The sequence below is a fragment of the Sturnira hondurensis genome, unplaced genomic scaffold (assembly GCF_014824575.4).
Source record: "Sturnira hondurensis isolate 20B ecotype Veracruz unplaced genomic scaffold, ASM1482457v3 Scaffold0019006, whole genome shotgun sequence".
Taxonomy (NCBI): Eukaryota; Metazoa; Chordata; class Mammalia; order Chiroptera; family Phyllostomidae; genus Sturnira; species Sturnira hondurensis.
Genome location: NW_028091637.1, coordinates 188,062 through 205,208, shown reverse-complemented (window position 1 = coordinate 205,208; position 17,147 = coordinate 188,062). Strand labels below are relative to the sequence as shown.

The following is a 17,147-nucleotide window of genomic DNA, read 5'->3' as shown; positions in this document are numbered from 1 at the left end:
AGCCATATGGATATCTGAGCTTTAGTGCATTAGCATTATTAATTTTTGAAGACATATTTTAGATACACTTTAATCACTTTGCTTATCACAAATTTAAAATTCTTATGATAAAGCAGACTAAATTTCACAACCAAGAACAGATAATTTTGGGCTACAGTACATTTTATAGGGCCTACCATGAAAAGCAGTGAAGCGTATTTCTCATAAATGGCGTAGAGAGAAATAGTTAAATGAAGCCATGCATAATGACCATTCAGGAGACATAAGTAAGGGCAAATATAGAAAATACCCTGAGTGCATAAAATACATAATTCACATGAAGTCAAACCAGAGCTAGCTAGTCTTTCCACCAACTTAGAAAATAGTTTATGCATTTTATTTTTCTCTGAGGAGTAGATGAGCTGTCATTCTGCTGTTATGTAATTTATCACAGTTGTAGGAGTCATATCTTACTGCTACAGGCATAATTTGTCGCGACTATTGCCTACAATGCTTTTGGTACTTATTTCAAAATGGGTCGACTCTCAGTCTTCTCTTTACCCAGTGTTCTGGCAATTCTCTATGTCATCTGATAGTTTATAACCCACTTGGGGTAAAAGGTAACATCTGGAAGGCACAATTAGACACAGTCAACCAAAGAGATGGTTATGCTAGTATGTATCAGAAATAATGGGCAATTTGGGGATAAAGGGAGAGCCTAGAAGAGAGACAAAAGCAATAATAAAGGGCTAAACAAGGTGGCAGAGTGGCCTCAAGATTTTTAAGAATAAGGATATACAAAAAGTTACATTTATATTACTTGCATTTCTATTATGTAAATGTTCTTCCTTCTAGAACCCACTGACCAAATTCCAACAAAGGCTTCAACGCACCAAAACCCGATGTGACTGCATATTTTTGTGTGTGGGTACGTGAAAATTCAGGCAAAGAGCTGGGCCCCACATTGGTCTGATACCAGCTCAGAGTTGCAGACAGAGAGCAGGAGTCCACACCTGCAGGTGACAGTAGGCTTAGAGCACAAGGCTTGTCCCACAGGGCATGGAACTATGGGGAAGGACCGTCCAAAGCTACCTAGTTTTTAGAAGGCATAACATCCCAGGATCTTACATATATATGTGCATACGAGTTTCAAGTAATTAAGCATTAGGAAATACAAAACAACAAAGGTTTCAGAGATAAGCTTCGGTTGCATTGCCTTTAAAAGTTGTAGCTCACAGGAAGCCCTCTAAAACGAAGCTAAACTTTTGGTTCCAGCTGTACTGAAATAACTATATTGAACTAACCCTTTGGGAAAAGATAATTACAAAGCTGGATGAAACACCTAAAATAGCTGTGGGAAAGCATTAGAGAGCAAACAAGTAGATTAGACTTGAAGGGCTGTGGTCCCTCACAGAAAGAAGCACATGAATGTGAGCATCATATTTATCCAGGTACATTTTTGAGGGAATTTGTTATGTCCTTGTGAAGTTGAATCAAGTGAACTAGGAAGGAATCGTCTTAGTGACGGAGAAGAGAGGGTAAAGTTCAGGCATGCCAAAGCGTGTGGGATTTGAGGAGTAAAATCCCAAAGGAGGGGTACATAAGTACATCAATGAGGCATTAGCCAGCACCTAACTTGAGCAAGCACAAGGTAGTCTCCAAGAAACTAGGAAGAAAACAGCAACTGGGAAGCTTAATGGCAGAGCCAGGGAGGGGCCTTGTGAAACATCCAAGGTTTTTAGCTGATATCCTGGAAAAAACTAGATCAGGCTAACAAAGCCTAAGAGGAACTATGGGCAAAATGAAAGTGATTTGCTGGTACACTAGCTGCCTGACAAAAGAAAAGCATATCCTGTTTGGGGGGAAATAATATAAACATTCTTTCATAAGCCACATATACATTTAAACAAAATGATAACAACTGCCAACAGAAAAGGACCAAATGATTTAAAAAAAACAAAAAACAAAAGAAGTAACAAGGAATGAAAATAGTCCCATAAACAATTCAGATATTAAAGTTTTAAAATCACTATAATCAATGTTTCATTAAATAGAAAAAGAAGGATACAAAATTTGATCAAGATAAGAGTCCTCCAAAAATAATCACATAAAAAGAGAGTAGGGGCTGAGATCCGATGTGTTCCATTTCTCTGCGCAGAGGAATGATGACTACTGCCCTCTTCTCCCACTCCTTCCCCTTTTGGTTGCTTCTATTCCCAACTCACCTCCATTCTTCAAAAATAGCTTTCACGTTAGGCTGTAATGGAGAGCCCAAAAAGGCACCTGTAGTTTGAAAATTTGATCTATTGAATGAGAAGACATCAAAAGTGTCTTCAAGAATAAGAGACAACATAACTAGTAGAAAGTGTACAGGCTTTAAAATGACACATACCTGTCTCGTACATTGTCCCTGCCACCTACAAATTCCTGTGGTCACATACAAATTATAACCATTCTGCATCAGCCTTCTGTTCCATAAAAATTGATTGACACTGTAAAAAGTCATTTTCAGCCCTAAATGAGATGCTCTATACAGGCTGACTGCTTAGTACAAATAGGTTCCCAATAACTAGTGACACCAATAAATAGGGGTGCTATCCATGTATTGACTGTCCCTGGATATCCTTGACCCAGATGAAGCAACACACAAAATTTGGAATTTTTCTCTACCTTTCAAAGTGGAGAATATTGATGGCTAACAAAATGTCTGCATAAAATTGGTTAGTCAAAACAATAGCTTCTTAAGCCCTTAGGAAAGCAATTGAGCATTGCAAATATCTGGGACAAAGCTCGTCAGCAGAACAAGGCTGTTGTTGTTGTTAGAAAATGCTATGCATGCTCTGGCCTGCCTTTCCACAATCATTGCTATTAAATCATTTATCTCTCTTACACATTTAATGAAGTCATGTTCACGATCCACCTAATCACAGGATGGGGTATAGTACATATTTTGACAGGAAAGCTGTTTGTGTAAACGGAACCGTCCCACAAATATAAAATTTCAAAAAAATTCACTATGCTTTGATTATGAAAGCCTTTGACTTGAATCCTTTTATGCATATTTTGTCATTTTGAGATAGGCTTTTAGTACCAGATAACAAAAACAAAGATTCTTCTTAGGAAAAATTCATGTTGATCAAGGAAGGGGAGCAGTGAGCAATTGCAAACACAGCAAACTCTGAACCATATACTCTGTCTGGAAATTTATCTGGAGGAATCACATATCTCTAGTTACATGTTATATCATTGAGCTTGATTCTAAATCTAAGTGCATAAAAATGAACAAGAAAGAAACTGAATTAAAGAGAAGTCATTATACTTTCTACAATGTTGATAACAAGCCTCAGGTTTGACTTATAGCTTGTTATTTAATTGTTTAACTAGTAGCTAAATAGTTATACTTTATACATTCAGAGACTTTATGGAGTGAGGTCCTGCAATAGGTTTGACTGTTGTAAATGATCTCCAGCCCCATGTTAATAGGTCTCAGCATTAATTAGAGGTGCTACTTACATCACTCTCATGACCTTCTCGAAGGTTGTATGTGAGGTCATGCTGAATGTCTTCCACAAATTTGTGAGCGTATTCTGGGTAAAGGTCTAGCACTTCAAAGAGTCCTTTGAGGATGATACACTGGAGATCGCAGTAGGTTAAAGCCTTCACATCCGCATTGGTCTTGATCACTTGGTCATTAATTGATAGGTTGGCTCCAATTAAGTCTCCTTTGCCTTGAAATGGTGAAAAAAGAAACATGTCACTTTAACGAAGAACAACTTCTGGACCGGTAACTGCATTTGTCTGAGATTACACTGAAAAGAGAAGTGGAACCTTCATCTGGTGCAGGTTTTCTCAGCGTCAGTAGTGTTGAGATTTGGGGTCTGATAATTGTGGTTGTAGGAATATTCTGCACATAGCTAAATGTTTAGCAGTACCTCACACCCTCGTACCAACTGGTGACAACACAAAATACCTTCAGATATTGACAGATGTCCCTTGGTGAGCAAAGCTTCTCCTAGGTGAGATGACTGGTATAGAAGATAAAAGCTAGGAGACCTAGAGTTAGGAATTGTAGGTAATGGTGGGCTGTAGACGGATTCCTCACAGAATTCGATAAATGGCTTTAGACAAACCATTGGCCATTTTTGTCACAGTTGTTTTAATCATTCAAGGGCAATAACAATAGTTCAAATTTTCTGAGTGTAAAAAGGCTCTCTGATTCTGAGGTAAGACTATCAAGAAGTGTACTAATGATTTTGATTCCAATACTTTGGAAAATAACACAGCATTACCTTCAGCTTTTGGACATAGGTTATTTAACCAATTTCTACACATGACTATAAGGCAGGTGATGTGGAAAGAAAAGCCCTCCATTCTTCTTCTCAGACTAGGGAGGCAAGATAACCATTGGACATTATGGGCAATGAAACCTCCTGCATAAAAATGTAAAACACAAGTCTTAGTTCTAGCGTTCTGTGATGGTGTCAAATTCCATTTTCTTCATCAAAAACAAGCTCTTCATTTATGTCGCTGCAGGGAGGGAGGACCTCACAGTGCTTTTCTCAAGCCCTCTGTGCCTTCCTCTCCCCCTCCTCACTCACATGCACACAACCTTTGATATTCTGCCTGCGACGCCCCAGCCTGTCAGTCTTAGGCTGGGATTCACCTGCCTGGGAACTGGCTTGCTTTCTTGACTTTGTTGATTAGATGTAGTGAACAATTTATTTGAATCTTTAAAATCTTTGAATCAGTTTAACTCAGCAGGAAGGTGAGCACGGATGTAAGTGCTAACAAAAGCTGATTACAGCTTCACATTTATTTCAGACAGCCACTAATTCGCTCAGCATCCGTGTGAGAGATAGGAAAGAAAATCCATTCATTTCTCAGACAACTTAGGTTAAACACTGTGGGGATATGACCAGGTTCACAGAGGACAGAGGCATTAAGTTCATGGCTACAACTTGGGAGTTTCTGCATTTGTGCTTTGTCCTCACATAGCATCATGCCCAGGCCTTACCTTTTATTCTTTTATGGTCACACAGTACACATGCTCGTTCAAAGGGGTCTACCGCCCCCACTGACTAGTACAGTAAAGTCATCAGTATTCACGAATGCTCATTCCAGTCCACTCTCTTTGGCTGCCAGGTTACATTGATGTTGCGCAAGCCATTCTCATTATATTAACAATGGCTCGGCTTTTTCTGGACAGACTAGATGCCATTGAGTGAACATGCATACTGTGTGGTCATTGTATTCAAAATGACTGAGTGAGCAGAGCAGCGAATCTGCATCAAATTTTATGGTTAAGTTGGAACTTTCCTCCGTGGAACCTATTCAGACGACTCAGAAGGGTGCAGGTATGGCTAACTGGTGATGGGCAGCTTCATCAGAGTGGGTACCCCAGAGTGTACCCACTCATGCATCATGTCTCGTGCAGAGGTTTCTGACAAAACATCAAATCACCCAGGTGTCTTAGCCCCCCTACAGCCCAGATGTGGCACCCTGTGACTTCTGGTTTTTCCCCAAACTAAAATAACCCTTGAAAGGGAAGAGATTTCTGACCATCAGTGAGATTCAGGAAAATACGATGGGGCAGCTGATGGTGACTGGGAAAACTTTGTGAGGTCCCAAGGTACCTCATTTGAAGGGGATTGAGGCATCATTGTCCTGTGTACAATGTTTCTTGTATCTTCTTTAATAAATGTCTCTATTTTTCATAGTGCATGGCTGGATACTTTCTGTACAAACTGTTTTATTATACACACACACACACATTTTTTCTTAATCCCTTTACTTTCTTTCATCCTGTCTTCAAACCCTTCTCCCCTCTGATGGCGGTCAGTCTGCTTCATGTATCCAGGCCTCTGTTTCTGTTTGTTCCCCAGTTTATTTTGTTCATTAGATTCCACATATAAGTGAGATCATATGATGTTTGTCTTCTGTGACTGGCTTATTTCACTTAGCATAATTCTTTCCAGGTTTACACATGCTGTAACAAAAGGTTAGATTCCCCTGTTTTACAGCAGAGTAAGTATTCCATTGTGTAAGTGTACCGCATCTTTTTAATACACTCATCGACCGATATGCACTTGGGCTGTTTCCAGGTCTTGGCTATTGCGAATAGCGCTGGTATAAATATAAGGGTGTACACATTCTTTCGAATTAGTTTTGTTGGTTCCTTCAGATATAGTCCCAGAAGCGGAATCACTGGGTCCAAAGGCAGTTCCATTTAAAGTTTTTTAGGTATCTCCATACTGTTTCCCACAGCAGCTGCACTGGACTGTATTCCCAGAATCTAGCAAAATTTCAAGTTCTGTATATATGAGGAAGATCTACCATGATGCACTAGCTTGCCCTGGTGAGCATCGACACTTTCAGTTAAGCGGTTGGTGTCCAGAGTCACTTTAGAGTCATTGTACTTTCAAACCTTGAGTGACCATAGTATGACTCTCTCAGCCACAATGACCACAGCTATAAAAGCAGTACCAACATCTTGCCACACTTGGCACTACAAGAAAAAATTTCAGTTTGTTTATTCATTCAATAAATATTTATGAAGTTACTGACACATGTGTGGAACCTCAGACTGAGCTCCAGCAAGCGGACACTGGTAGTTAACAGCGTGGTTCTCACCCTCGATAATTTTTATGTCTTGTGAACTTTTTACTGTCTAGATTTAGGACCTAAATCTATTTCTTACTTACTCTGGGTTTCAGTATCTTTATTACTAAAAGAAGGAAAAGATATCTGTGGCCCATTACATTCTACATTTTTCATAATTGTATTATTGATGTCTGCTAATCAGTTATTCTTTCATTGGGGGAAAAAGGTTGATGAGATGCATTTGCAAACCATCAGGGTTAGAGCAGTAACTTAATGTTTAATTATAATTAGGCAGACCAATGCCATCTGTGAAGAGCACATTTATTGGTGCTTTGTTGTTTTCTTTTAAGCAACAATGAAGAAACTGGTGGGAAACCACAATTAATGGAACATGAAATGAAGGTGTACAAGGCAAACAAATTCTGTTCCCATAACGAATCCCTGCCTCTATGTTCACTGTCTCCCAGGCTCCAGATTAAGTAATGCCTTTGTGTATTGATAGGACAATGAAGTTGTTTGAATGTTATGGCTTGACAGCTGTTTGATGATACTTCTTTCCTAAATGTTATATATTAGTTCATTTTGTTGGCAGAGTAAACAGGTGTTAATTATCTACAGATCAAGTGTGAAGCCATGCACTTAAATTGATCACAGTCAGTATTAATTTGAATTGCCCCCGTAAGACAATATTGCTATAGGGAAAATAAAATAGTCTCCATTGAAATTATGCTAACCACAGAGGGAAAATATTAATAATTTATTATCTTTGTTTGGGTTTAGTCCCAATACCTGTGTCTAGAATGGTCATGTGGCAATTTGCACTTAAATCAGTTTTGATAAATACCTGGTAGAAGCAAGTATGTGAAAGTGTTAATCATGAAGATCATGATTTATGGAGGAAATTGGGGCCAGAAGGAAAAAGCAATGGATTAAATCTTTTGGCTGTAAGTAGAAGAAAAAAAGGATTAAAAAATGGGAACAATAAAATGGCAATAAATACGTATCTATCAAAGATTGAACCTAAATAAAGCAAAAGAAGTAAAAAAGCAGAACAGAGACAGACTCATAGGTATAGAGGACACTGTGAGAGTTGCCCGATGGTAAGGGGGTTGGAGGGATGGGTGAAACAGGTGAAGGGATTAGGAAGTACATATTGGCTGTTATGGAATAGCCACAGGGATGCAAAGTACAGCATAGGGAACAGAGTCAATGTTCTAATAACTAGGTACGGTGTCAGATGGGCGCGAGACTTACTGGGGCGATCACTTAGTAAGTTATAGAATGTCTAATTACTGGGGTGTACACCTGAAACTAATATAATATTGTATGTCAACTGTAATTGAAAAATAAAAAATTGATTCAAATTAAAAGACTAAAAATAAAAGTAAGACAATCCAATTAAATTATGTATTATGAATGATGCTTATCATATAGAAGCTAGCAAATGTGTACCTATTGTGCCCTAATGTTGTGGGTCACGCCTTTATATTCCTGTCCTAGAATCATTCATTGCTAGTTACCAACTTTAAAAATCCACTTCAGTCATGGAAAATTTCCACATAAGTATTTAAAGATGGTGTATCATTTTTGCTTACATGTCTGTCAAACCATAAGGTTTTGAAAAAATAAGTACAGGGTAGGGCAAAATAGGTAAGATATTATTTTCTGTGTGAACAACTGTAAACCTACTTTTGCTCCACCCTGTACAAGCCCTTTTATTACTATTACTACTACTACTACTACTACTACTACTACTACTATTATTATTATTATTTTGTACAGGCCCTTTTAAAAGTAGGCTATGCCAATAAAAAGGCTACAAAACTCACAGTGCTACTAAGAAAATACATGGAAATACATGGTTAAAGTTAAGTGTTCAAAGCAAGTTTAGAAATAATGGTCACTTTTAATTTAGAATCACAGAATAATAGAACCACTGGCTTTTAACTTCACTAAGTTGAGAAGTGGGTGGGAAGAGTGTTAAATTTTCTCTTAAAAAGCACACCCCTACTGAGCCTTCCTCTAACGCTGATAATGAACTGGCCAAGCTGATAATAAACTCTTTGATTTGCAAATCCATGTTGTTTTATTAAGGAGTAATACATAACAGGGTGAATCTGAGACAGGCAAACCCTATCTTTTTTCTGCTGAGAGGTAAACTAAAGTCAGCATGAATCAATTAAAAGCATATGGGTATTTCACTATTCACTAACCTCCTTCTCTTCATTTTTAACTGGAGTTAATTCCACCAACCTAAGAGATTACACGATTTAAATTGGATAGTGAACATAAAACATCCAGCTCATCTTAGGGATTCAGTAAGTATCAGTTTTCTTCTCTCTTCCAAAATACATTATGCCTTGAAGCTTACTAGCTAGAATCCAGAGAATGCAAGTTTATAATGATTATATAGAATACCAGGCATGGTTTAGAGGTAGAAAACCACACACAATGATTTTTATGAGCTTATTTTTAATGCATGATCATTTTTGTGCTATTTTGAGCACAGACAAAACTTCATAATATTCTCTGAGTTGATTCTCCACAAAAATACTGGGTTGGCCAAAAAGCTCATTTGGCGTTTTCCATAAGATGGCTCTAGTAGCACTTAGTTGTCTTTTACTTACATTGAGACAATTTTGTTAGTTTGTATTGTGACAGTTGTGATATCAGTGTGCATTTTAAAAAATTATCAGAATTGATGAATTTTTAGCCATTTCAATACTGAAGGTGAAAGAAAATATGCAACATTTTGGCATATTATGATCTATTACTTCAAGAAAGGTAAAAGCACGACAGAAACACACAAAAAAATTGTACAGTATATGGAGAGGGTGCTATGACTGATCGAATGTGCCAAAAGTGGTTGGCAAAGGTTTGCGCTGGAAATTGCTTGCTGGACAATGCTGCATGGTTGGGTAGATCAACTGAAGTTGATAGTGACCAAGTTGAGACATTGAGAACAACTAACTTTATACCACATGGGAGATAGTGAACATATCCAAAATATCAAAATCAATAAAGTTATTGATTAAATTAAAAATGTGTTTTTTATTTTACAAAAGAAAACCTAATCAAACTTTTTGGACAACCCAATATATAAATGGCCTCTTAAAACTGACCAGCTAAGTTACCAAGGGGCAGAATATATCAGGGTTAATAATCTGGAATTAAAAGAATCTCTTTAATTCTTCAGGAATCAAAAAGAATTGTATTCTCTTTCTTACCTCAGTAGTACCCCTTTATCCAAGATTTTGCTTTCCACAGTTTCAGTTACCTGTGGTCAACAGTGTGGTCCAAAAGTATTAAATGGAAAATTTGAGAAATAAATCATTCATACGCTTTAAATTGTGCACTAGTTTGAAGAGCATGATGAGCTCTCATTCTGTCCCACCTGGGATGTGACTCATTCATGCTACACATGCTCTCTGCCTATTAGTCACTTAGTAGCTGTTTCCATGATCAGACTGAGGGCCATGGTTGCACACTGTTTATGTCCAAGTCACCCTTATTTTACTTCACAGCAGACACAGAGTGCCAGAGTAGTGATGTTGGCAATTTGGATATACCAGTGACAAGCCAAAAAGTGAAAAGGTTTAAGTTCTTGATTAATAAGGAAGGAAAAAAAATGATGCTGAGGTTGCTAAGACCTACGGTAAGAAGGAATCTTTGGTCTGTGAAATTGTGAAGAAGAAAAAAGAAACGTGCACTAGTTCTGCTGTCATATCTCAAATTGCATAAGTTATGGCCACAGTGCATGACAAGTGATTAGTTAAGGTGGAAAAGGCATTAAATTTGTGGGTGGAAGATATGAACACAAACATACCTATTTCTATAGTTATTCACTGGAAGTCTTAGAACATACTTCCTTTTGATAAAGGAGACTACTATATGTGATACTAAGATATTATTTATTTGTAAAATGGGACTAATAGTCATACAGCTAGATTTTTAACAACAATCAAATAATATGTTGGATATAACACTTATCACACTGTAAACTCAATATGTGGCATAACAATTAATAGTAGTAGTAGTAGTAATAATAATAAAATAGTTGGCAAATTAAACCCATGTGAAAAAAACACCAAGTCTACATATGCAACCACAATTTTCCTAATTTATAGCAGTCCCCCCCCCCATTTCATCTCTTTAACTATGCTCCAGAATAAAATTTTATGAAGCCTTCAACTCGGACCTACCAAGAATAGCCAGCACCATGCTGTCTTTGAGAACCTCCATGGAGCCGGAGCAGACAAAGTAGATGGCCTGCAAAGCATCTCCCTGACGCAGCAGGTACTCCCCTGGGGCACAGAAAGAGGTTTTAATGTGCAGAGACAGAGACCTGAGGCAGCCCCGGCTGGCACACTCAAAAAGGGACAACTGTAAGATTTCCTTGTTCAAGTGCATAGTGATGTCAGAACGCAGCTCATCTGGAAAGTCTTTCAGAAGCTGTCAAAAAAGATGAAAGAGGAAATCAAGTTGGGGTAAGTTTTTGTCTAAATTTATTTATTTTGCAAGACAACAGGGCTATTCCTCCCACTGTTTGACCCAGCAGAGTACAGAAGAGGAAATATCTCTATGTATAGTTCTGGAGAGATTTTTTGATGACTGTGACCCCAGTTATGTGCTACTGAATAATAAGCTGATAAGAAGTCTGGAGAAATAGAATAAATTAATAAAAGACTTTAGAATGAAAACATACAGCTCATTGTGACTTGCTTCTCCCAAAGACTCAGCTCAAGGCAAAATATGTGGAATGTGGACCCTCCAGTNTGGTCCAAAAGTATTATATGGAAAATTTGAGAAATAAATCATTCATACGCTTTAAATTGTGCACTAGTTTGAAGAGCATGATGAGCTCTCATTCTGTCCCACCTGGGATGTGACTCATTCATGCTACACATGCTCTCTGCCTATTAGTCACTTAGTAGCTGTTTCCATGATCAGACTGAGGGCCATGGTTGCACACTGTTTATGTCCAAGTCACCCTTATTTTACTTCACAGCAGACACAGAGTGCCAGAGTAGTGATGTTGGCAATTTGGATATACCAGTGACAAGCCAAAAAGTGAAAAGGTTTAAGTTCTTGATTAATAAGGAAGGAAAAAAAATGATGCTGAGGTTGCTAAGACCTACGGTAAGAAGGAATCTTTGGTCTGTGAAATTGTGAAGAAGAAAAAAGAAACGTGCACTAGTTCTGCTGTCATATCTCAAATTGCATAAGTTATGGCCACAGTGCATGACAAGTGATTAGTCAAGGTGGAAAAGGCATTAAATTTGTGGGTGGAAGATATGAACACAAACATATCTATTTCTATAGTTATTCACTGGAAGTCTTGGAACATACTTCCTTTTGATAAAGGAGACTACTATATGTGATACTAAGATATTATTTATTTGTAAAATGAGATTAATAGTCATACAGCTAGATTTTTAACAAAAATCAAATAATATGTTGGATATAACACTTAGCACACTGTAAATTCAATATGTGGCATAACAATTAATAGTAGTAGTAGTAGTAGTAATGATAATAAAATGGTAGGCAAATTAAACCCATGTGAAGAAAAACACCAAATCAACATATGCAACCACAATTTTCCTAATTTATAGCAGTCCCCCCCATTTCATCTCTTTAACTATGCTCCAGAATAAAATTTTATGAAGCCTTCAACTCGGACCTACCAAGAATAGCCAGCACCATGCTGTCTTTGAGAACCTCCATGGAGCCGGAGCAGACAAAGTAGATGGCCTGCAAAGCATCTCCCTGACGCAGCAGGTACTCCCCTGGGGCACAGAAAGAGGTTTTAATGTGCAGAGACAGAGACCTGAGGCAGCCCCGGCTGGCACACTCAAAAAGGGACAACTGTAAGATTTCCTTGTTCAAGTGCATAGTGATGTCAGAACGCAGCTCATCTGGAAAGTCTTTCAGAAGCTGTCAAAAAAGATGAAAGAGGAAATCAAGTTGGGGTAAGTTTTTGTCTAAATTTATTTATTTTGCAAGACAACAGGGCTATTCCTCCCACTGTTTGACCCAGCAGAGTACAGAAGAGGAAATATCTCTATGTATAGTTCTGGAGAGATTTTTTGATGACTGTGACCCCAGTTATGTGCTACTGAATAATAAGCTGATAAGAAGTCTGGAGAAATAGAATAAATTAATAAAAGACTTTAGAATGAAAACATACAGCTCATTGTGACTTGCTTCTCCCAAAGACTCAGCTCAAGGCAAAATACGTGGAATGTGGACCCTCCAGTCTTTTCTCTGGTGTCAGGGTCATAAGAAGACAGGAGAGACCAAATAATCACATGAAACCTGTTAATTACTGGTTTGGTTGTGGGGCTGGTAGAATGGTTGCTCGATTTATATGATGCTTTTTTTACAGCGGTGGTCTAGGGTATTTCTGGAAGTCCACAGCCAGTACCTTTGCTGGGAAACATTTTTTTTCTTTGTTGGCTTTAAATGCAAACATTCCCTTGGTCAATCAAATACAGGGTAGAATAAAAGTAGGTTTACAGCTGTATGTGAAACAGAGTTTATTCTTGCATTATTATTTCTTAATTATTACATTATTTTCCATGCAAACAACTGTAAAGCCACTTTTGTTCCACCCTGTTTTCCAAAATTACACCATTCAACTATCATTAGAATCAGTTCCTTTCAAAGCAGGTTAAAAAGGATGAAAATAATTCCACCTGATTGACCCAAAGGAGCAAGTTATTATAAATCATCGGTGAACCCAAAGTCGCCTAGCGGAAACACAAGCCAAAGCCAATGAATGAAGGTGGATTAAGTTTCCAGAGGGTTTAAAAAAATAAAGACATAAAGAAGTTGGTAGGTGTGTTCTTCCCTTCTGAGACCTGCATGGGTCTTTTTACCTCCAAACATACGCTCTCTGCCTGAAAATGTCAACATGAGAAATGAACATTACCTCATTTGAATCTATTCCATTGTTGACTGACCAGGTTGTTTGGAAATATTCGAGCATCCTCTGCTTGAGCTGCTGGGGCAGGTGGTGGACACGTATGAAGTCCTTCAGGTCCTTAGTTCTCGTGTGATAGAGGGACCATCTGGAATACATCCTCTGTATGATCGCCGTCACGTTTCCAAACACCAAGGCGTGCATCAAGGCTGAAGAGAACAGGGCATGTGATGGGAGAGAAATATGTTGGAAGAGCTCACCCCTTAAGCCCATAGTCAAAGTCTATGGCTCCTAAATTGAAGCAGAGTATGCTTATGTCACCTGTTAACCTGGGACTGAGAAACTGGGAGTTGATGTCTTTACAACTCTGAGCTGACCAACTCTCAGTGATATTCAGATTTCAACGCTTAGCCCCATCACAGGATGGGATTGGCAACAAGGGACTTGGCACTTTTGATGGAGCATTTTGACACAGCCGCTTTGTCAAAGGGTACATCCTGATGCAGTCGTTTGGATTCCATATGGCTTCATCAGAGTAAAAATATAAAAAAAAACCCTCAATAATATGCAAAATAGGCCTCTTTGACCCACACAATCTGTTAGCTGCCATTCCAGCTGTGACAATTTTTATTTTATACTTTATTCATGTCTGTATTATTATAATAGTTATATATAGTTTAATAGCTATGATGAAAAGTTTTAATAATGTATAAAATTAGTCATAAAGTTATAGTTTAATAGTTATTTTTATTGCAATAAAAATACATTTTAAAAATAACTCTATTATACCAGTTAGCCCTTATGGGAATATTAGTCTCTTCCCCAAAGCCATCATTTAGAATTAGTTTTAAGCTATTAAATATGACATTTATATTTCCAAAGGTATTGGAAAAGTGGTTAGAAATGTAATTGAGTATCCTTCAGCAAACTGAAGCTGAGGTGAATATGGCTGCAACCCCAACCGCCCCCCCCCCATAGCAACTTTAACTTTAGGGGACATATCAGAACATAGGAGACCATTTGAGAAACAAAAGAAGTCACAGATTAAATGAGCATTTTTCTTAGTCATCACTGGCTCCCTGAGAAGAGCCGGATGGTATGCACACATATGACTCCTGTTTGGATGTGTTTTCTCAGTCAGGTAGTATTGGATCCCCACTGCCTCCCTGAGTCTTCCTCTTCCTGAAACCACTCCCAGAGGGTAATGACAGAAGACTTTGTTCCCGGGGACTTGAGGGTGAACAGGTATGGAAGATGGGTTTTCTACTGTAGAGAAGTAGGGACAGCAGATGAGCTTCCCTTTCCAGGAATGGCCTGCGGTGGGCTGTGGTCAGATACCTTGAAGTCCGGGGAGGTGTGGCAGGGTTTTGCACTAAATATAATCAGTAGGTGGATGTGGACCGGCCTGGGCAGTCCCTGGTGGAAAGCCCAAGAAGGCATTGGACTCCCTGGGACTGAGAAACTGGGAGGTGATGTATTTACAACTCTGAGCCGACCAATCCTCAGTGATATTCAGATTTCAGCCCTTATCTCCATCGTAGGATGGGATTGGCAATGAGGGAAAAAAGGTCAGGGGCTAGGTAAAATAATTGATTTTAGCAGTTGATAGCAAACATACACATAAACAAAACAAAACAAAATAAAGGCAAGCAAAAAAAAAATCCAAAAACTAAAAATGGAGCAGTGTTTTTATCAGGATTTATCAAATTATCCCTGTGCCCAAATCTCAATGTCCACAGAGCTATGTTAAAAGTTTCTTAGCATCAAAATGGGCACATTAATGTGAGCATGTCAATGTGTTATTCCAATGTGTTACTATATCCTGCTACTGAATGTTGTAGAATAGCACCAATTCAACTTTTTCCCCCACACATTTATCAGAAATTAGCAACTACTGGCATAGTAATTTTAATTTAATCTCACACTGTAACTGAAATTCTTCATCAGTTTAATATCATCATTTCTCTATGGAAAATATGGTCACTATGCTTATAAAGTCACCCAATAATAATAAAGAAGGCTTCGACATTTTGGAAAAGTTTAGAATAGAGTTAAATTTGGGTCAATATACAGGAGGCATTATTATGTGGCAGAGCAAATACGGACTTCAGAATCAGACACCTCCAGACTTGATGGAGACCTCCAGACACCTCTAAACTTGACTTTGATGCTTTCTAATTGTGAACTTGGCAAGAAATGTAATTCCCGTAGAGACTCAGTTCTGTTCTAGGTAAATGGGCATAATAGTATCTTCCTCATAGGGCTATTTTAGTTTTAAAAGGTGAAAATGTCAAGAAGGGTAAAAAAGCACACATTGCCAGTTATAACAACAGTCCCAGGGATGTAAAGTGCAGCTTAGGGAATACAGTCAATATTGCTGTAATAACTAGCTATGGCTCCAGATGAGTACTGGACTTTCTGGGGGTGATCACTTTGTAAGTCATATAATTGTCTAGCCACTGGGTTGTACACCTGAATCTAATACAATATTGAATGTCAACTATAATAAAAATTAAAGTTAGTATATATATGCATTTAAAGTGCCTACTTTCTGGGTAAAAAACAGTGGGTGATGAATTTATGTTAATTTTTCCAATAAGAGTGAAAGGATTATCATGAATTTTTAACATGCTCAGCGGAGTAAAGTTTGGGGGAAAGCACTCAGATTTAAGGTTTTCCAGGAACCTCTTATAACTAAGAGTGGCTTTTGATGGAAATAACTTCTTGATGAAGGAAAACCAAGAAATACTCAGTAAGTGCTGGTTATGTGCAAATGTATATAAACATATGTTCTTCAATTTTTCAAAATCTTTCGACAGGCCAAAAATGTCCCAAGAAAAAGGTATATTTCCTAACAATTTACTGTTGAACAGTTCTTGGGGAATTTTAAATAGCGTTTCATTCTTCTGTATGGTTTTGGAAGCACACGAGTTTCTAGGCTTAAATATTTTATTTGGAAGAAGAGACTTCTATTTATGATAAACACTCAAAAAGGAAGAGAACCGGTTCTGTTCCAAGTCAAAGAAACCAAACACTGATTTCAGGCTCCATTAAAACACTCGTTGGCTCAATGTTTGGAAGCCCTGCCATCTGTAAAAAATATGTAATTGTCTTTTATGGAGATCGAACTGAATACCGAGAGCAATTTTATTTCACTTATTTTAACACTGCTTTCCTTAATTATGTGTATGATTTTTAACTTTGCTTTGCTTAATTATAATGTGTGTAAAGCACTTACAGCTAGAGAAGTAATATGTTCAGATCATTTAGCATCTTAATTGTATACTATCAATAAAATGAATTACTGGATTAATTGTAGCATTCATAAGTGTTTTTGGTAAGTACTACTCTACGTTTGAGTCCCATAATTTCAAGGTCTCATTTCAGCATAGAAAAATACTTCTAATTTAAGTAGCTAGAAAACGAAGCCCCAGGCCTCGTAGTTTTACAGTTTCCAAAGTTATTATTGCCTCGTTGTCAGCGGTTATCATTTTTACACTGGCAAGGAATGTGTGCACGTGTCAGGCCAAATCACTCCATCTGCTCAGAAAGTTGGACGCAAGAGCTTCTCTATCCAGGTCAGTTAAGAAATTATTTTTCTTTTATTCCTAGCATATTTGATGTATATAATTCTTAAAGTAGC

General features: G+C 37.9%; 1 protein-coding gene across 1 annotated transcript in view; it reads right to left on the bottom strand.

The window, feature by feature from the left end:
- KCNH8 (potassium voltage-gated channel subfamily H member 8) overlaps positions 1-17,147 on the bottom strand; it is a 223,862-nt gene that overhangs the window by 45,789 nt on the left and 160,926 nt on the right. Inside the window, exons 9-11 of the mRNA XM_037070746.1 lie at positions 13,514-13,713; positions 12,267-12,516; positions 3,493-3,707 (exon numbers count right to left, since the gene is read on the bottom strand). Coding sequence (XP_036926641.1) covers positions 3,493-3,707; positions 12,267-12,516; positions 13,514-13,713 — 665 coding nt within the window. The remainder of the gene's footprint in view (positions 1-3,492; positions 3,708-12,266; positions 12,517-13,513; positions 13,714-17,147) is intronic.